The 21,541-nt window shown below is 41.7% G+C and overlaps 1 protein-coding gene across 2 annotated transcripts; it reads right to left on the bottom strand.

Moving 5' to 3' along the window:
• On the bottom strand, positions 1–14,942 carry LOC146680895 (D-beta-hydroxybutyrate dehydrogenase, mitochondrial-like). 2 transcript variants are annotated; one of them, XM_085448064.1, is made up of 6 exons: positions 13,457–14,942; positions 4,779–4,846; positions 4,175–4,646; positions 2,508–2,660; positions 2,287–2,420; positions 1–495 (listed from the first exon to the last, which is right to left on the bottom strand). In XM_085448064.1, the coding sequence occupies exons 3-6, from the start codon at positions 4,527–4,529 to the stop codon at positions 106–108; spliced, it is 1,032 nt and encodes a 343-aa protein (XP_085304190.1). In that variant the 5' UTR covers positions 4,530–4,646; positions 4,779–4,846; positions 13,457–14,942; the 3' UTR covers positions 1–105. The 2 variants fall into 2 exon arrangements, with proteins under 2 accessions (XP_085304190.1, XP_085304189.1); XM_085448063.1 differs by lacking the exon at positions 13,457–14,942 and having other exon boundaries at positions 4,779–7,431.
• Between the last annotated feature and the right edge of the window lie 6,599 nt (positions 14,943–21,541).

Genomic DNA, 21,541 nt, shown 5'->3' with positions numbered 1-21,541 from the left:
TTCATACCTTTTATTATTGTTATTAGTAGTATTATTAATTATAAAGCCATAAATGTTGTGTATTAAGTCCTTAACATTTTTAAAGACAATAGGAAGAGCTTAGTATTACAGATAGCTATTTTGTGGGTCTCGCTTAGCATAAAGCATTTCTTTTCTGCATGTGTACATTGAGCTGAGAGAAAACACAGCATCAGCCAGGAGGGTTGGCAGAAATGGGAAGATGCTGAAGAAAAACATCTCCATGGTGGAGACCAGCAGGTATCTGTGTTTCGGCCGAGCAGATGTGACCGCGTGCAGCATTGCTGCGATGACCGGATCGGCGTCCTTGAATCCCACCCTACATGTTGACGTGAAGTAGTCATTGGCCAGATCAATGTACTCTCTGCCAAAGATTCGTTTTTTCTCATCATCCAGTTTGTTCCAGATGTCCAAAGCAGTTTTCCTCTTCAGGATGTTAGTGGCTTGGCCAAAATTACCTGGCTGAATGATGCTGACCTGAAAGGGAGTTTATGTTCAGTTAGTCCATTTACAGCGTTTTTGTGTGTATCTGTGTTTCTGTGTGTGTTTTAACTTAAACAACAAATCCATGACATTTATGAAAGGTTATTTGCGTTCCTGATGAAACTTTAGCTAGCTTAGCATAAAGACTCAACTAGGAGGAAAGAGTCTTCTATCAGGTATTATTAAATCTTGATGGGTGTTCACATCAGTATCAATTACTCCAACTCATGGATTCCTGTAAACCCATAACTTGTTTTCTCACTTCTATTTTTGTTGGGTTAGACCAAAAAGAAGAAATGGATTAGGCAAACTTTAGATATACTCTAATTAATTTTCTATGATATATACTATGATGTCATGTTTGATCACAATAATCTCAAAATTAAGGACACAGAGCTAATATTTTTACATTTTTAAGTAAAGATTTAGGTTTCAAGAGAAACAATGTGGTTTTGAAAAATGGCAAAGCTTGCACAATGTTCAAGGTTTCTGCCCTGGACTCGTTCAAATGGTCACAACGTAACTGGTAAACACATGGTCACTTAGAGCTTCATGTCTGTTAATGAAATACACATTAACAGACAAACAGTCTTGAGCCACCCCTCATTTGTTTATATTTTGTTTCCAAGAAGCCAAAATTTTCTGTATTTTTTTCAAAGTGGTCTTGATCAATAGCTTGCTGGACTTTCTAAAGGTCTTTCAAAGTTTTTTGGGGGGGGGGCATTGGTTGCTATTTTAGTCATCTGTGGTCTATACGTAACAGGTAACTTAGTAAAGAACCAGGTTTAAATTGCATTTAGAGGCACTATGTTAATAGCTGCCCATTGCAAAAACACATTTAAGGACAAAAGGAGAAGTGGGAGGCCTTTAAAAATCCTACAGCAGATGAAAAGCATCTTAAGAAATAGGGAAAAAAAAAAAAAAAAACCCCACCTAATCAGAAACGTTCTCAGTGGAAGGCTGGCTGTCAAGAAGCCATTCTTATTGAATGGAAAGAGGGAGAAAAGGCTGAAAGGCTGAGGTGTGAAAATTACACAAGAACTGGACTAAAAAGCTTTGACAACTGTTCTGATGGAGTGATGAATCCATATTTGACATTTTTGGTTCAAATGGCCATCATTTTTACAAAAGGTCAGGAGAGTGGTACAACAGTGACTTTCTTGATGCATGCTCAATCATCCAGGTAAGCAAATCCCAAATAATTGATTCTGAAACCTGCAGTCAGCTGGGACTGAAGAAGTCACTTGGATAAGTGAAAAAATGTTTCTCACACTGAAAATGTTACGTCTAGATGAACAGAATCATTTTTTTTGGATACAACAGTGAGTGTCTACAGCCATCTGTAAAACACGGTGGGGGCTCTGTCATGGTTTGGGGCTGCATTTGAACCACTGGTGTAAATTAATAGAATTATGAACAGAATCAAAGCAGCCAAATTGTTCTGTGTGTTATACAAGTGTGAGAACCAGATGTTTCTCTGAATCCTGTTCCTAAAAGCAAAATAAATAAGCATTGGAATGTCTTGGAAAATCCAATGAAAACATACCATGGTTTTTCATTAGAATGTGGTGTCCCACAGCACTGGCAAAAACAACTCTGTACAGTGTAATTAAAATAAAAAAAAATTCAACTTCACTTACTCAATGAACCGTATTCATAGAAAGACTTCGTTCCCATTCCCCTCACAGGCATAACATTTTATGTACCACAGAATTACTAAATTTTCTACTTCATGCTTTACAGTGTCATGGGATGTTTTTGTGTATCTTTTCACCCATTCGGTACCTTCACGCCAAAACTAGCCATTTCCACTCTTAAGCAGTCAGCAAATGCCTCCAGTCCTCTCTTTGACACACTGTATGCTCCCATGTTCAAGCAGTAGAAGAAGGAAAAGATACTTGACACAAAAACCATCCGACCTGAAAACATTACACAAGCCTTTATTATCCATAACGCCACTACAGTATAAATGTGAGGACAGTAATGTAGCTACACATGGAACTCACCTTTGCTGGCACGAACCAGCGGTAGGAAAGCGATAGATGTCCTAATGGATCCAAACAGGTTAACATCCACCATGTTTTGGAAATCTTCAATAGTGTTCCATTCGATCTCGGCCCAGTCTGAGATCCCAGCATTGTTCACAACTGCCCACAGACCTGACAAACAATAAAATCCCACTGACCCTACTTTTTTCTTTAGAGAAATGTAGTTTTAAATGTGAAATAAAAAACATGCAACATGTCATGGATAGACCAAATAGACTAGAAAGTTATTTTTTTCCCACACTATTTGTCAAATTTGTAAAAGTTTTATTTCTTGCAAAAACAGAAACTGAACTGGCCTTTGGAAAGTTGACCTCACAAGCTAAAAAAATTAAAAGACTGGATTTACTGTGGATTCAAGACTTTTCATTATTCACCTTTGCCTTTTAATCTGTAACTATCATTGAGATTTTATCCTTACATATTTAACAACCCCTGGAGGATCTTAGAAAAATGCATACACTATCGGTCTTAGAGCCACAAATCGACCACGCCCAAAAAAGTGCTATAAAAAATTTATATATTAATATTTTATTCCACTTTAAATTAGCCAATCTTTTAGACCTACTTCTCCTTGAAATATTCATGTCAAGTTTTAATTACATTTCGCGGATTTTAACCCTTTATATCCCGGTTTCGTCACATGAGCGCACTGCTTTTTTTTGCCCCAAAAACATAAAACATAAAATATTTTCCAAAAAAAACATTTGAAGTAATATTTTATTGTTATTATAATTAGGCCTTTAGATGGACAAAAGATTGGCACCAACATTAATTTCGATCCGGTTTTAATTTTTTTTCCAGAAGCCAAAAATGTCCCCAGGCGGCGCTGCTGCTCCTGCTCCCCCGGGGAGGAGTGCCTCTGCCGCGGGTGTGTTTCGCGCAGCGCCGGAGCATATGGTTCGGTTCCCGTGTCTGCAGCACACACTTCCACTACCACGTGAAAACAAATACGTCATTTCCTGTTGATTAAAAAAAAAAAAAAAAATCAAACGAACCTAAGGTCAGAAAATGGTCCGGAACGAGCAGCGGGCCAAGCTGCTGCTGTACGTGGGAAATTAGTCTGCCTTTTCCGGGTATCTGTCTCGAGCAGGCCGCTGGAGAACATGTGTATGTTCCAGCAGGCGTCACATGTGGAGCAAGGGCGCCACCCGGTGGACAAATAAAAAAATTACAACTCTAAGGCCAGTACTGCAAGCGGAAGCGGAAGCATTACCGATCACGATCGATTTGACCGTAATTTTTTTGCTGTGAAAAATAGCGTTTATAATGGGTTTCAATGGGGCACAAATCGACCACTAGGTCCGATAGCGTAAGTTTATCGCTAGCTTAGCCACTGAAGCTAATTTCCGGAAGTCATACTGTGACCAAACTTTTTTTTGCAGACGTTCGCTATATTCCATTCAACACTGTGCAAATGGCAGGTAATCAAAATTTGAAAAAGCCACAAATCGACCCTCCAGGGGTTTAAATACAAACAAGTCAAGAGATAAAGATAAAGAGATAAAGAAAAGTCAAAAGTTTGTCTTTTCTTTATCTATGGAAATAAGCAAACAATAAAATACAATTTTCTCCTTTTTGCCATGGCTAATCTTTGATACATTTTTTCCATTGAGCTAAACTCCTACCTTTCTCTGGCAGGTTCTCCTGCACCATTTTCTTTGCCTGCTGCAAGTCTTCATCCCTTGTGACATCCAACTTGAGGATTTTTAGATTACTGGAACTCTGTCTGACCAGGCTCTGGGCTCCAGCTCCTCCTGGAGACAAACACCCAGCAAAGACCACAAACCCCTTTTGGTCCAAACAGCGAGCCAGGTGGTGCCCGAAGCCACTGTCACAGCCTGTTATCAGCACAGCATGGCCACAGCTGTCCAACACATGGTTGGAGCGGTAGATGGAAATAAGCTTGGAATAGATGAAGAGGAGGATGGCAGTGATGGGGATGATGCTGACCATTTCGATGAGGAAGAAAATGGTGATCATGCTGCTGAAGTTTCAATGAATTACTGTGCTAGATGATTATCTGTATAGATGCACGGTTGATGAGGTTCAGAGGATAGACTGGCCACCTTCCTTGGCATGTGTAGAATATATAAATAGCTTCACCAGAAAGAAAGAAAACAGAAACAAGATTCAAAACAAGTGAAAATAGACGAAATCTTTTCTTCTAATAGAGAAAACGTTTCTTCTTGAAACATTAAAAAAGGCCACAAAATAAAGATTAACTCTTACCAGAAGTGTCATCTCATGTTCTGGTGAAAGGGAGTGCAGTCTTTAAATAACAAGTCATCGGGTGAACTCTGCCAGGACGACAAAGTCAGATCAGAGTTTTTTTTTTTTTTTTTACAAAATGCCTCCGGCTGCTTTCATTTGAGACATATCTTTGTAAGACATCATATGTGTACTGGAACCTTCACACAATTATGTGGGGATAGCTTTTGTGGCTTTACCAAGAACTAAAGATTATACAAAAGTACAGGAAGTAAAGATTATACAAAAGGGTATTATACAGGGGCACTGCAAACAGCCAAAGTGTTTGTTGCCTCAGTTCAACAAGTCAGTAGTTGTTTCATCAGGAGCAGATATTAAAAAGGAAACAAATAATGTTGTTGACACAGCCAACAAATAATCGAAACAACTGGCTATAGGCAGACTTATAGAGCTATAGAGCTTTAAGGCATCAGTAGTCAGTCTGTCCCCCTCTTTTTCTTTTTTTTTTCTTGCCTGTGCCGTTCGGTTCTTTTGCCATCAGAATTGTTGTCTAAAGGCGAAGAAAGATGCACAACGGATTTACTTTACCAAATAGACCATCCCAGCCTTGCCGTAATGGTCCATTTGATTCACCTTTTATTGTTTATTTTATTTTTTATTTTCACTTGCTAGATACGGGACAGACTGAGGAAAAGACAGGGGAGAAAGAAAGAGGGAAAGGAAAAACAGCGGAGAAGAGGGACGGGGATAAAGGGCAAAAAACAAAAACCAACAAAATAAGCAGACAAAAAATACATATATCAATCACCTGGATCACCTGTTGAGAAAGAAAAAAGAAAACAAGCAGAAGAAAAAGAGAGCAATAGAATAAACAACATCATGATGATATATTGGAATATGACAGTAAATACTAAATATTAAACATTATTGTGAAGCACGTAAGATCGACAGCGCACAGTGTGCTTTGAGGTAGGAGCCAAGACATATCTTTGTAAGACATCATATGTGTACTGGAACCTTCACACAATTATGTGGGGATAGCTTTTGTGGCTTTACCAAGAACTAAAGATTATACAAAAGTACAGGAAGTAAAGATTATACAAAAGGGTATTATACAGGGGCACTGCAAACAGCCAAAGTGTTTGTTGCCTCAGTTCAACAAGTCAGTAGTTGTTTCATCAGGAGCAGATATTAAAAAGGAAACAAATAATGTTGTTGACACAGCCAACAAATAATCGAAACAACTGGCTATAGGCAGACTTATAGAGCTATAGAGCTTTAAGGCATCAGTAGTCAGTCTGTCCCCCTCTTTTTCTTTTTTTTTTCTTGCCTGTGCCGTTCGGTTCTTTTGCCATCAGAATTATTGTCTAAAGGCGAAGAAAGATGCACAACGGATTTACTTTACTAAATGGACCATCCCAGCCTTGCCGTAATGGTCTATTTGATTCACCTTTTATTGTTTATTTTATTTTTTATTTTCACTTGCTAGATACGGGACAGACTGAGGAAAAGACAGGGGAGAAAGAAAGAGGGAAAGGAAAAACAGCGGAGAAGAGGGACGGGGATAAAGGGCAAAAAACAAAAACCAACAAAATAAGCAGACAAAAAATACATATATCAATCACCTGGATCACCTGTTGAGAAAGAAAAAAGAAAACAAGCAGAAGAAAAAGAGAGCAATAGAATAAACAACATCATGATGATATATTGGAATATAACAGTAAATACTAAATATTAAACATTATTGTGAAGCACGTAAGCCACAGCCACAGCCCCGTCCTCCAGGGCATGAAGCAGGTATGGAAGCGATCAAAACTCCAGACATCCAGAGGCCCTCAGAGCACAAGAGACCAAGGAAGACCAACAGAGGGGCAGCCGTGCCACTGTCCCAGAAAGAGCCGAGGAGAGTCCCAGATGAGGGGTCACTCAGCAGCCGTGGAGCAGAAGCCAGGGGGGGGGTTGCGGTGACGTGCCCGTGAGCTCCGCCGGCAGCCAGCTGTGCCAGAGTGACTGAGGCTGGGGGCACCCCACCCCCGAAGTGGCCCGAGCGAGCCCCAGGCCCGAATAAGCAGCCACCAAGGAGTGAGCTGGTGTGTGCCTGTCCCATCCCCGGACACAAAGAACCACCAATGCACCGATGTCTGAGGGCGTCTGCCACTGGAAGGGGAAGTGGTGGGGGGAGATAGGCCTCCATACCTTGGAGGGCCTGAGATGTCCCCAGAGAGGTGACATCTGATACCCGACCTGACATATGGACACAAACAAGCAGGCACACACAGATACAAACATCCATTCCCACCCTCATGCTCTCATATGCACTTACTCCACACTCACCCAACGTGGAGACAGACATAGAGAGACACTGTACACACGATCACACTCCCCAAGCGTATTCTAAGCGCCTAGGTACCCTTGCCCCTGGAGGGGGAAACTGCACCCAGACCCGGGTGGTGTTACCCTTTTCCCTGGGGTGGGGAGAAGCAGACCGCCCTGACTCCGCAGCAGCAGGGAGGCCCCACATTCCAGACCCCAGTCGGACGGCCAACTGCTCCTCCTAGCCCTCCTGCTCCAGCAGGCCGCAGAGAACGGGGGTGTGTGAAGACTCCAAACCTCCCTCCGCCCGCTCATTTGTAGTGTTGATGCATGTGTGTTCTAAGGTGCATATAAACCCAGGAGGGCATGGAGCTACCTGCCAGAGAGCAGCAGGTAAGCACATAGCCCCTCCTGATAGCCCTCAATGTCTACATGTATTTAAAATTGAGAGGTGGGCAACGACGCCAGGGGTGGGGTGTACACCCTTGATGGTCTTTTGGATTCCGTGTAGTGTGCTCACCCCCAAGATCCTATATGTATGTGTAATGAGAGTGTGAGTAATGTGAATGTCTAAGTTGTGGGATAAAATTGAGGCAGAGGCAGCCAGAAGGGGACAGAGGGGGGGGGGGGGGGGGGGGGGAATGCCTCCCCTGCACCCTGGTGACACACCCTTACCCCAAGGCCCTACATGTGTGGGTGATTGTGGTGGAGCGGGAAGAGGGAGGCAGCTGAAGATGGGGAGGGAAGGAAGGGAGGGGCAAGTGACCCCTCCCTGGATCCAGTTCCCCCGCTGACCCCAGTAGGCACCCCCATACTCCGCAACCCGCCAGGGAAAGGGGGTCCTGGCCCATCCGGACCGGGGGCCAGTACAGCAGCGCCGCCTGACCCCGCAGAGCCCGGGACAGCCCACCCGACCCAACCACCCACCCCGTCATCCACTCATCTTCCAGAGTACACAAGACAATAGACGCCCAGGCTGAGATCTTCCTCCACCTCTCCTGTATCTCCCCCTCCTGCAGAGAGTTCCTGAAGAGAGGAGACCTCCTGCAAGATGTAACAACCTTCCCCACCAGTTGAAGAGCCCCCCAGGTGGCTTGATGCACTGGCGGCACCCTGCGCCAGGGCTGGGCCCCCAAACACCCACCCGCCCACAACCCCCCCGAGGCCCAGCCAGGGCCCCAGCCCAGAGACAGAGCGCCCCCAGAACTTCACGCCCGTCCCGGACCCACCCAGGGGCAGCCAGGCTACCAGGTCAGTAACCCACGTCCGTCAGCACAGACCCTCCCTTAGCCCCGCTGCACGCAGCCACGAGAGCCAACAGAACCCTTAATAGGCCGTGACCGCTACCCCAGGTTCAGCCCTCCAAGGAAGATGCTCCTGGGGAACCCCCCGACGCCCCAAGCCTGTCCCTACCCCCACACCAATCACAACAGCGAAGGCAGGACCAAATTATGACCTCCCACCCCCATTAGGTGATGGAGCTGATCAAAGGAGCCCAGAGCAATTGATCTGATGTGGTGGCAGAGGCTGTATCAAGACTAATGTAATCTAATAGATAGTTTATATTGGTTAGAATTAAGATTATCTTTATTTTTCCTTATGCTATGCATAGGGCAGTGAAAACCATATGGGCGATATTCTTTTCTGAAGTGACATTATCTAAGCTGCCAACAAACACACTAAAGGGGAAGTTGGAATGTTACATTTCAGACACTTCGATAAGTCTTCACATATCTCGCGCCCAAACTTCTGAACTGGTGGACAGAACCAAAGAGCATGGATATAATTGTCCGGTGAATTGGTTTGGCAGTGTGAGCAGTTGTTGGTAGACGTAAAGCCCATCTTGAACATCCGATGACCTGTATAGTGCACTCTATGTAGTATTTTGTATTGAATTAATTGAAGACTGGGATTTCTAATTAGATGAAAGGTTTTTAAGCAAATCTGAGACCAGAAGTTTTGGTCTAAGTTAACTGATAAATCCGCTTCCCATTTTGCAATAGGAAGTGATATTGATTCATCTGTTTTAGAAAGCATTCTGTATTTTTTGGAAAGTAATTTGGGGGGTTTTAAGAGTAAGAAATTGAACCACACTTGGTGGTGTTTGTAGTTCAACTTGACCCGGTTTAATTTTCTTTTTTACTATGGATTTAATTTGTTGATATTCTAAAAATCTTTTCATGTTCATCCCATATTGTGTAACTAGGCTGTCAAATGAGATAAATTCTGTTCCTTCTAGTATATGTTCTAAATACACTGAACAAAAATATAAACGCAACACTTTTGTTTTTGCTCCCATTCCCCATGGGATGGACGTAGAGACCTAAAATTCATTCCAGATACACAATATAACCATCCCTCCCAAACAGTGGTCACAAATCAGTCCAAATGTGTGGTAGTGGGCACATCTGCTATATTGAGATAATCCATCCCACCTCACAGGTGTGCCACATCAGGATGCTGATCTGACATCATGAGTAGTGCACAGGTGTACCTCAGACTGCCCACAACAAAAGGCCACCCTGGAATGTGCAGTTTTGTCTCACAGCAAAATGCCACAGATGCCACAAGCAATGAGGGAGCGTGCAATTGGCATGCTGACAGCAGGAATGTCAACCAGATCTGTCGCCCGTGCATTGAATGTTCATTTCTCAACCATAAGCCGTCTCCACAGGCATTTCAGAGAATATGGCAGCACATCCAACCGGCCTCACCACCGCAGACCTCGTGTAACCACACCAGCCCAGGACCTCCACATCCAGCAGGTTCACCTCCAAGATCGTCTGAGACCAGCCACCCAGACAGCTGCTGGAACAATTGGTTTGCACAACCAAACAATTTCTGCACAAACTGTCAGAAACCGTCTCAGGGACGCTCAACTGCATGCCCGTCGTCCTCATCGGGGTCTTGACCTGACTCCAGCTCGTCGCCGTAACAGACTTGTGTGGGCAAATGCTCACATTCGATGGCGTCTGGCACGTTGGAGAGGTGTGCGCTTCACGGATGAATCGTGGTTCACATTGTTCAGGGCAGATGGCAGCTGAGAATGTCCCAGTTCTTGCATGGCCAGCATACTCACCGGACATGTCACCCATTGAGCATGTTCGGGATGTGCTTGACCGGCGTATACGACAGCGTGTACCAGTTCCCACGAATATCCAACAACCTCGCACAGCCATTGAAGTGGAGTGGACCAACATTCCACAGGCCACAATTGACAATCTGATAGACTCCATGCGACGATGTGTTGCACTGCATGAGGCAAATGGTGGTCACACCAGATACTGACCGGTTCTGGGTCCCCAGACCCCCAATAGCGCAAAAAACTGCACATTCCAGGGTGGCCTTTTGTTGTGGGCAGTCTGAGGTACACCTGTGCACTACTCATGATGTCAGATCAGCATCCTGATGTGGCACACCTGTGAGGTGGGATGGATTATCTCAATATAGCAGATGTGCCCACTACCACACATTTGGACTGATTTGTGACCACTGTTTGGGAGGGATGGTTATATTGTGTATCTGGAATGAATTTTAGGTCTCTACGTCCATCCCATGGGGAATGGGAGCAAAAACAAAAGTGTTGCGTTTATATTTTTGTTCAGTGTATTTGATTCCTTTACCACTCCAATCTGAAAAGTTTATCATATTATTGTTTTGTAATATGTCAGGGTTGTTCCAGATAGGTGTACGTTTGCATGGGATTAATGAAGACTCCGTCAATTTTAGAAACTCCCACCATGCTGTCAGAGAAGAGCTGATGTTCACGCTTTTAAAGCATTCATGTCATTGGATATTTGAGCTGATAAATGGTAGGTCTGAAATCTCTAGATTATTGCAAAGTGCTTGTTCTACAGCTAGCCAAGGTTCGTTTAAGAGGGTATGTTTTAGCCATCCTGAGATAAATTGAAGCCTGTTGGCTAAGAAGTAGTGCTGAAAGTTAGGCAGTTCTAGTCCTCCTTTATCCTTGGTCTTTTGTAGTGTTTTTAAGCTGATTCGTGGGGGGTTATTTTTCCAAAGGAATTTGGACATATATGAATCTAGAGATTTGAACCAATCTTGTGGCGGTTTAGTTGGGATCATTGAGAATAAATAATTTATTTTTGGTAAGACCATCATTTTTATAGCGGCAACCCTTCCCATGAGTGATATGGGTAAACATTTCCACCTAGCCAGATCACCTTCTACTTTCTTTAAAAGTGGGATATGGTTTAATTTAGTAAGAGCTGCAAGCTTGGGAGAAAAATTAATACCTAAATATTTTATATTTCCTGATTGCAGTGGTGTAGAAGTAGAATTATAGAAGGAGCAATTAATTGGAAGGACTGTAGATTTTGGCCAGTTAACTGAGTAATCTGATATTCTTGCAAAAGAGTTTATCAATTCAATCACTCCAGAGATATTAGTTTGTGAGTTTTGGAGAAAAAGTAACACATCATCCGCATAAAGCAGGGGTGTCAAACTCAAATACACAGTGGGCCAAAATTCAAAATGGAACACCCTGCACCCTGGTGCATTATAATAATTATAATATTTTAAAAAATGAATAATTTCCGTGGGGAAACGCAGAAGGTGCAATCTGGCTGTTTTCTTGTGCATCTCTTCTTATCCTAACATTAATATTTATTGAAAAAAAAATCTTCCTCCAGATATATGAATCTTTTCTTATGGACTCAAACAAGTTTAGCTGAAAAACTGAATATGGAACAAGCAAAGCTTAATACTAAACAATATATATATTAGCTGTATAATACCAGTAGGCCAGCTCTAATAGTAATTTGGTATGGCTTCGCGGGCCAAATGTAATTAGGCTGCGGGCCAAATTTGGCCTGCGGGCCAGAGTTTGACACCTATGGCATAAAGGCTGATTTTATGTTCCACGTTCTTGCATTTTATGCCCTTAATTACTGAATTCTGTCTAATTGCTGCTGCTAGTGGTTCAATAAAAATTGCAAACAGTGAAGGGGAAAGTGGGCATCCCTGCCTGGTGCCCCTCAGGAGACAGAAGCTGGAAGATGTTTGGTAATTTGTTCTGACACAAGCTGTTGGGGAATTATATAATATTTTTAACCAGTTTATGAAAGAGGATCCAAAACCAAATTTGTGTAAAGTTGCAAATAGAAATTTCCAGTTAACTCTGTCAAATGCTTTTTCTGCATCTAAAGAGAATATTGTAGTTTCTAGGTTTTTACTGTATGAGTAGTCTATCAAATTAAGTAATCTACGTGTATTTGTTGATGAGTGCCTACCTTTTATGAAACCAGTTTGGTCAGGATGAATTAAGAGGGGGTTATTTTCTCCAGTCTCTTTGAGAGAGCTTTGCAGATTATTTTAAGGTCTACATTTATAAGGGATATTGGACGATAGCTTGAGGGATATACAGGGTCTTTGCCTGGTTTTAGCAGGAGATTAATGTTTGCAGAATTCATATTTGATGGAAGTCTGCCCTTTTCTTTGATTTCCAACAACGTTCTGTAGAAAACTGGTGCTAGAATCGACCAGAATTCTTTGTAGAATTCTGCAGGAAAGCCGTCTGGACCTGGAGACTTATTATTGGGCATACTTATCAGGGCTTCCTGGAGTTCACCTGATGTCAGTGGCGAATCCAGTGCCATTACTTGAGTGTCTAATAATTTTGGAAGAGTTATGTTGTCTAAAAACTGATCAATTTCCTTTTTAGACGGGTTTATTTGTGGTGAATACAACCTTTTATAGAAATCCCTGAAAATGTTGTTTATTTGTTTTGGGTCATATACTGTGGTCCTAGATGAATCTTGAACAGCACATATAGTTGTTTTTTCTTTATTTATTTTTAGCTGGTTTGTTAGAAATTGACCGGATTTATTACCATGTTCATAATTTTGTAAGCGTAGTCTTTGTACTAAGAATTTCTTTCTTTCTTTTTTTTAAAAATATCAATTATCTCATTTAATTCTAGTTTTGTTTTGCGTATTTTGTTCAATGTTTCCTGATCTTGGTGGGATGCATAGGCTTCTTCTAGGGATTTGATGATTTTTTCTAATTCCTGAATATTTTTGTTTTCTTCTTTCTTTTTATGTGATGAGAAAGAAATGATTTTACCTCTCATCACAGCTTTCCCTGCTTCCCATAGAACAGAAGCTGATGTTCCGGCAGTGTCATTGAAGTCTAAATATGAAGTCTACTCTTTTTTAAAATATTTAATAAGTAAAGTCGCGAGGTAAAGTCCTCATCTTTAAGAAGTGATGTATTAAATCTCCAGTTTTTACTTGGCGTAGTCTTATTCTTGTGCATTAGTGTTAAAGGTACAGGAGCATGATTGCTGACAGCTATAGGGTGAATCTTAGTGTCTGAAATGTCGCTCAGCAGTGAGCTGCTGACCAAAAAATAATCTAGACAAGACTTACTGTTGGGGTGTAGGGAGCGCCATGCATCGCAAAGACCAAAGTCGCTCATATACTGTTTGATTATATTTGTGGATTGCCAATTACGCTGAGTTCCTGCTGTATTGAGCCTATCCATTTCTTCATTTAGTCCAAGGTTGAGGTCGCCTCCAAGAATAAGTGTGCCATCTAAGTGCTCAGAGAGTGCACTGAAACAAGCGTGAAAGAATGAGGGATCATCAACATTTGGACCATATACACTTGCAATACATAGCTTTTTATCAAGTATAGATAGTTTAATGATTAAGAATCTGCCCTCTGGATCTATAACTGTATGGAGTGCTGTGAAATTAATATTTTTATGTATTAAAATTGCTACTCGCCTTTGTCTAGAATTATAACAAGCTGAGAACACATTAGGAAACTCAGGTGTTTCAAGTTCATTCAAACCTCTAAGAGGTCTGTGGGTCTCTTGTAAAAGGACAACATCTGCCTGTAGTTTTTTGAGTTGGTTACATATTTTTAACCTCTTTTCTCTGGAGCCAGCTCCATTTACATTCCATGTAACAAACCTTAGTGTCTGTGTATAACTAGGGGTGTGCGCTGTGTGTGTCGCTTAGACAGGTGGAGAGAATACATCACTTGTTCGTAAATAAAGAGAAGGAGAGAGAGAAAAAAATGTGTGGCGAGATGCTCCCTGAGTTTGACTATGTGTGTGCATATTTACTAATATGAGTACGCTTGGCTTAAGTGTGTGTATCCTATTCGTCTGTGTGCGCTGTCTGACTGATGTAAATGTGCCATTGAGCGCATGATTGTGCACAGTATGTCGAAATAAAGGATGTTGTTTGTGGATGAATGTGGAAGCAGGTGATCGAAGCAGTGAAAATAAAACAAAAAAGAAAGAAACCAAGGACAAGGGTGAGCAGCATAAAAACAAGAGGGGGAAAAAAATGAGAAGGAAAAAAACCGGAAACATTCCAATCAAACCGTTGACGGAGAGTGACGGTGTTAATTCTGCTATGATGTCACACTTAAGATGCGATTTGATACCGGTAAGTTAAACAGATGTTAATGCAAGTTAGTGTGAGTAGATATGAAAAGGGTGTAGCGGATTCTTATCTGGTGTGAAGTTAATACAGCCACGGAGTGATGTCGGGGTCGCGGTGGAGCTGTCCATCCACGTACAGCCGGTCCACAGCGATGACAGCGCGGGAGCCCTTCTGGATGAAGCCGCATCGGATTGGGAAGAGGACCCTGCGTTGTTCCAGGATCTCTTTGGGGAACTGGTCGTTCGCGGCTTTTCACCTGTTCCTTTTGTTTGAAGTGACCGAATCTGGCCACAATAGGACATGGTCTCCCGGTTGCAGCCCGCATGTGGCCAATGCGATGCACTCTATCAAAGGCGATGTTCTTCACCGTGTCCTCTGGCAGCTTCAGGTGGGTTTTGATGAAGCTTTTCACTGTAGTCTCCGCATCTTCTGGAATACCAGAAAATACAAGATTACCACGCATGCCACGAGCTTGTAGATAAATAACTGTTTCTTTTATTTTTTTATTTTCTCTATTTAGCTGGGTAACATTGTCTGTGAGACATTTCACAGACTCCCTTAGCGTGGCATTTTCAGCAGCGAGTGTTTCCACCTGCTGCTGGCTGAACTCCAGGGATTCTCGCAAGGATTTAAATTCTCGGTGAAGAATCTCCACCAAGGACAGCCTTGCATCAAAACTGGACAATCATTGGTTGATTGACTCCAGTATGTCAACAATATCTTTGCCGGCTGGCGATGTTGTGCCGGGGGAATCTGCCGGGCGAAGTCTTTTCGATGACGGCGTGTCAGATTTGGCCGGGGAAGCTGCATTCTGGGCCTTCTTCATCACAAGATTCTGGAAGCACCGATCAATGTAATCTTGGAGAGCCTCTAAACTCTCCCAGTTGTTCTCCAGGGTGTTGGAGATGACTTAATTCAATTCAATTCAATTTTATTTATATAGCGCCAAATCACAACAAAAGTCGCCTCAAGGCGCTTCATAGATACAGAGAAAAACCCAACAATCATATGACCCCCTATGAGCAAGCACTTTGGCGACAGTGGGAAGGAAAAACTCCCTTTTAACAGGAAGAAACCTCCGGCAGAACCAGGCTCAGGGAGGGGCGGCCATCTGCTGCGACCGGTTGGGGTGAGAGAAGGAAGACAGGATAAAGACATGCTGTGGAAGAGAGACAGAGGTTAATAACAGATATGATTCAATGCAGAGAGGTCTATTAATACATAGTGAGTGAGAAAGGTGACTGGAAAGGAAAAACTCAATGCATCATGGGAATCCCCCGGCAGCCTACATCTATTGCAGCATAACTAAGGGAGGATTCAGGGTCACCTGGTCCAGCCCTAACTATATGCTTTAGCAAAAAGGAAAGTTTTAAGCCTAATCTTGAAAGTAGAGATAGTGTCTGTCTCCCGAATCCAAACTGGAAGCTGGTTCCACAGAAGAGGGGCCTGAAAACTGAAGGCTCTGCCTCCCATTCTACTTTTAAATACTCTAGGAACAACAAGTAGGCCTGCAGAGCGAGAGCAAAGCGCTCTAATAGGGTGATATGGTACTACAAGGTCATTAAGATAAGATGGGGCCTGATTATTTAAGACCTTGTATGTGAGGAGCAGGGTTTTGAATTCAATTCTGGATTTAACAGGAAGCCAGTGAAGGGAAGCCAAAACAGGAGAAAGATGCTCTCTCTTTCTAGTCCCTGTCAGGACTCTTGCTGCAGCATTTTGGATTAGTTGAAGGCTTTTCAGTGAGTTTTTTGGACATCCTGATAATAATGAATTACAGCAGTCCAGCCTGGAAGTAATAAAAGCATGAACTAGTTTTTCAGCGTTACTCTGAGACAGGATATTTCTAATTTTAGAGATGTTCCGCAAATGGAAGAAAGCAGTCTTACATATTTGTTTAATATGTGCGTTGAAGGACATGTCCTGGTCAAAAATGACTCCAAGGTTCCTCACCGCGTTACTGGAGGCCAAGGTAATGCCATCCAGAGTAAGAATCTGGTTAGATACCATATTTCTAAGATTTTCAGGGCCGAGTACAATAACCTCAGTTTTATCTGAATTAAGAAGCAGAAAGTTAGCGGCCATCCAGGTCTTTATGTCTTTAAGACATTCCTGCAGTTTAACTAATTGGTGTGTGTCATCTGGCTTCATGGACAGATAGAGCTGGGTGTCATCTGCATAGCAGTGTAAATGTATGCTATGTCTTCTAATGATACTGCCTAAGGGAAGCATGTATAATGTAAACAGAATTGGTCCTAGCACTGAACCCTGTGGAACTCCATAATTAACCTCAGTGTGTGAAGAGGACTCTCCATTTACATGAACAAATTGGAGTCTATTAGATAGATATGATACAAACCACTGCAGCACAGTACCTGTAATACCTACAGCATGTTCTAATCGCTCTAATAGGATATTATGGTCAACAGTATCCAACGCTGCGCTAAGGTCTAGCAGGACTAGCACAGAGATAAGTCCACTGTCAGAGGCCATAAGAAGATCATTTGTAACCTTCACTAAAGCTGTTTCTGTGCTGTGCTGAGCTCTGAAACCTGACTGAAACTCTTCAAATAAACCATTCCTCTGCAGATGATCTGTTAGCTGTTTGACAACTACTCTTTCATGGATTTTTGATATGAAAGGAAGGTTGGAGATTGGCCTATAATTAGCTAAGACTGCTGGGTCTAGAGATGGCTTTTTGAGTAAAGGTTTAACTACAGCCAGCTTGAAGGCCTGTGGTACATAGCCGATCATTAGAGATAGGTTGATCATATTTAAGATCGAAGAATTAATTAATGGCAGGACTTCTTTGAGCAGTTTTGTAGGAATGGGGTCTAAAAGACAGGTTGATGGTTTGGAGGAAGTAATTATTGAAGTTAACTCAGAAAGATCAATTGGAGAAAAAGAGTCTAACTTAATATCAATGGTACTAAGAGTAGCTGTAGATAATATTACATCTGTGGGATGATTATTGGTAATTTTTTCTCTAATGATAAAAATTTTATTTGTGAAGAAGTTCATGAAGTCATTACTAGTTAACATTAAAGGGATGGTTGGCTCAAAAGAGCTCTGACTTTTTGTCAGCCTGGCTACAGTGCTGAAGAGAAACCTGGGGTTGTTCTTATTTTCTTCAATCAGTGATGAATAGTAAGATGTTCTGGCTTTGCGGAGAGCTTTCTTATAAAGCAGCAAACTATTTCTCCAGGCTAAATGATGATCCTCTAGATTTGTGACACGCCATTTCCTCTCCAGATTACGAGTCATCTGCTTTAGGGTACGTGTTTGAGAATTATACCACGGAGTCAGGTACTTCTGATTAGAGACCTTAGTTTTCACAGGAGCTACAGTATCCAGAGTCGTACGTAGTGAGGAGGTGAAATTATTAACAAGATAATCGACCTCTGTTGGGGTAGCGTTCAGATAGCTGCTCTGCTCTGTGTTGGTACAGGACATTGGAGATGAGAACAGTGGGTGGATTATATTCTTAAACTTAGTTACAGCACTTTCAGAAAGACATCTACTTTGAGAAAGTCTACTCTTCACCGCTGTGTAATCAATTATTGTAAATGTAAATGTTATCAGGAAATGATCAGACAGGAGAGGGTTTTCAGGAAACACTGTTAAATGTTCAGTTTCTATGCCATATGTTAAAACAAGATCTAGAGTGTGATTAAAGTGGTGGGTGGGTTCTTTTACATTTTGAGAGAAACCAATTGAGTCTAATAACAGATTAAATGCCATGTTGAGGCTGTCATTTTTAGCATCTACATGGATGTTAAAATCACCCACAATAATTATTTTATCTGAGCTCAGAACTAAATTAGATATAAAGTCTGAGAAATCAGACAGAAACTCTGTGTAAGGCCCAGGTGGACGATAGATGATAACAAGTAAGACTGGTTTCTGAGTTTTACAGCTGGGGTGGACGAGGCTAAGCATCAGGCTTTCAAATGAATTAAAAGTCTGTCTTGGTCTTTCATTAATTAATAGGCTGGTGTGAAAAATTGCTGCCACACCGCCCCCTCGGCCTGTACTTCGAGATTTCTGGTAGTTAGAATGACTCGGGGGTGTTGATTCATTTAAACTAACATAATCATCCTGCTGCAACCAGGTTTCTGTAAGGCAGAGTAAATCAATTTGTTGATCAATTATTAAGTCATGTACTAACAGAGACTTGGAGGAGAGAGACCTAATATTTAATAATCCACATTTCACTGTTTTACTCTTTGGTTCAGATGTGGATACTGTATTGTTCTTTCTTTGTAATTGTTTATGTTTAAGTTGTTTGTTGCTGGTTTTTAGTTTGTTTTTTGTCTTTTTGGAAGCTGACACAGTCTCTATGGAGATGGGTTTTTGGGGGGGTAGCAGGAGGAGAGAAGCTGCAGAGAGGCGTGTAAGACTGCAACTTTGCTTCCTGGTCCCAACTCTGGATAGTCATATTTTGGGGGGTTTAATAAATTTGTCCATGTTTCTAGAAATGAGAGCTGCTCCATCCAAAGTGGATGGATCCGGTCCCGTACCAGCAGACTGAGAGACAGCTTTTTCCATCAGGCCATCAGACTGCTGAACACGTCATAGACACCTCAGCTTCACTACTGGAACTTCAACATTATGCACTCCACACTGTATATAAATGCCACTTGTTTTGCACATATTCAACTCTGTATATTTTATATATTTTATTATTATTATTATTATTATTATTATTATTATTATTATTTATTTTATTTTTTTTACTATTTAATTTGTAAAAATGTGTATACACACACACACACACACACACACACACACACACACACACACGTAGGAAAATATTTAGTATACACATCCAGAAATGCATACACTATTATATATTGTACATATATTTATTAGTTTCAGGTTGGCCATTCTTGTATTTTGCTCGTTTATGTTGTTGTGTTTGCACATCTCTGTTGCTTGTGGGGCTCGCACACAAGAATTTCACTCGCATGTGCTGTGCCAGTGTGCCTGCACATGTGATGTGACAATAAAAAGTGATTTGATTTGATTTGAAGAAAGTGCAGGAGGGAGAGGTGAAGTAGCCATGGTGCTAATGAGTCGGCTACGAGCTAAGCTAAGCTAGCGAGACAGTACAGAGACAGTGAGTGAATACTTTGGCTATAAATTAGGTAGTGAGTACACAGAAAGTGTGCTTCGGATGAAGCACGTGAAGATTATACTATGAAAGAAGAATGTATTTAAAAGTTGTTAATTAAATTGCTAAGCAAATAAGCTACTCAGAAACACCACTGTGTTTGAGCAGGAACAGGAAGTGATACTCTACCACAGAGCGAGCGAACACCAAGTGACAGCGCCACCAAGAGCTTAGACAAATGTTGTTAGTTATAAGACAATTGATAAGTGTATTTTGTAATACTGAAGCTTAAAGGAATTTGTTCAATTCTAAACTACCATTCGCTTTAATTTTCTGCCAAAATCTCCTCTCTTTTGGCGCGAAGTGGGCAATAAGCAAACAAGAGAGGCGGGCCTTTTCTCAATTCTAAGTACGCAAGTAATTTCGAGACCGTTGAAAACGATGTGCCGGGGGTCCGCTGTTCTCGCTGGCTCTAATGATCCTCGACCTCGCTGTCTGCTATGTAGCTGGCGGGTCACAGACGTCTCCGAAAACGTTGGAGCGCCTTTGGAAATATATGATATCTTAATAAATCGAGCAGATATTTGAAGTTTACACAGCTACATTCTCGCTTGAAAATAACTTAAAAGTTTATTTTGTGACCCAGAAAGAGTAATATTTAAAAGTTTTTAGCCCCGCTCGTCTGCCATTGGCGCGTTTGAGTTTTGGACGAAATGCATTCTGGGATATTTAGCTGTACCAAGTCCACACAAGTCACCACTGATGCATGCTCGATAAAACGGGTGGAGTGAGAACACATCCGGAACTTTTTCGCGTTCTCGACTTGATGCGTACTTAGAATTGGAACAGTACTTTGACTGATGAAGTATCACAAGTACACGAGAACGCAAGTACGCACAAGTACGCATATTGAGAAAGGGTCACGAACTCGCGACAGAAAAGCCGATCAACTCCTCTTTTTTCTCTGTGGTGTGATAAATAAATATGCAGTGTATATACAGTAGATTTTTAAAATGAGCCTCTTTCGCAACAAAAAACAAAATAAAAAATCAAATCAAATAAAAAACAAAATAAAAGCGGTATCCAGTTTTTGCAACACACACAGAGTAATATACATTGTAAGTTACAATATGAAATATTAAGACATCTGATCTCATCAAGTTTAATAAAGGTTGGACAGCTGTGGATTATCAGCTGTCCTACTCTGACTTCAGCTCTCAGTCCCAAGCATCCCATCTGAAATAACTGGAGTAATTGGGTAACAACAACCTGCAGGATTCAAATGTGGAGCAGCTGTCTCTTATGAAGAGTCAACACTGTGGACTAAAGATTCTGAGTCAAGTAAAGAGTTGGAGTCACTCTTGCGACTTTCAGCAGTATTGTGCAAAAGATAGGTGGTATAAAAGCAAAAACCCACTGTTTCCTGTAAACCTACAGAGACGGCTCAATGGCTCTTTTCCTCAGTATAGTTGTGAATGGAGAATGATGACAATTAACCAACCAATCACATCAGCTAGAAGCTTATTGTGATCATGTGTTTGAGTTGGCGTGAAGATGACTGTCATCACTGTGTTCATTAGTGATGGGCAGATGAAGCTTCATGAAGCACTGAAGCTTTTCATTCAATTGGTTCACCCCTGCGCAATGCGTCTTGAAGCTTCATTTGCTCTAGTAGGACATCTACTGGACGTAAAAATATTAGTTGGCATGAATTTGAAGAGTGTGGCATTTTGCACACAGCCTGTAAATGTCAACAACAAAAGGAGTGTGCAAAACATGTATATTGTAGTGATGGCAGTATACTGTGTATATTTATACTGGCAGTATGGAAAATCATTAGTTGGAAATGCTTAAAATGGAAATGATCATTTACTGTGAGGTGAGGTGTGGTTGGGGTGTGGACAGTGGTTGTGCTTTTGTAACGTTGAGGTATGGACACCCTGT

Source organism: Copadichromis virginalis, linkage group LG23, assembly GCF_057382275.1.
Source record: "Copadichromis virginalis isolate Kocher_CV1m ecotype Utaka linkage group LG23, C_Virginalis_male_GT1.1, whole genome shotgun sequence".
Lineage (NCBI taxonomy): Eukaryota > Metazoa > Chordata > Actinopteri > Cichliformes > Cichlidae > Copadichromis > Copadichromis virginalis.
This window is presented reverse-complemented; position numbering and strand designations above follow the sequence as displayed.

What these genes read in the sequence shown, in the direction of transcription:
- LOC146680895 (XM_085448064.1), bottom strand. Translation starts at nt 4,529, where the DNA reads ATGATCACCATTTTCTTCCTCATCGAAATGGTCAGCATCATCCCCATC. An exon ending in GCTGGTTCGTGCCAGCAAAG is followed by an intron (nt 2,421 to 2,507) that starts GTGAGTTCCATG and finishes TAATGTTTTCAG; the next exon opens with GTCGGATGGTTTTTGTGTCA. An exon ending in TGGCTAGTTTTGGCGTGAAG is followed by an intron (nt 496 to 2,286) that starts GTACCGAATGGG and finishes ACTCCCTTTCAG; the next exon opens with GTCAGCATCATTCAGCCAGG.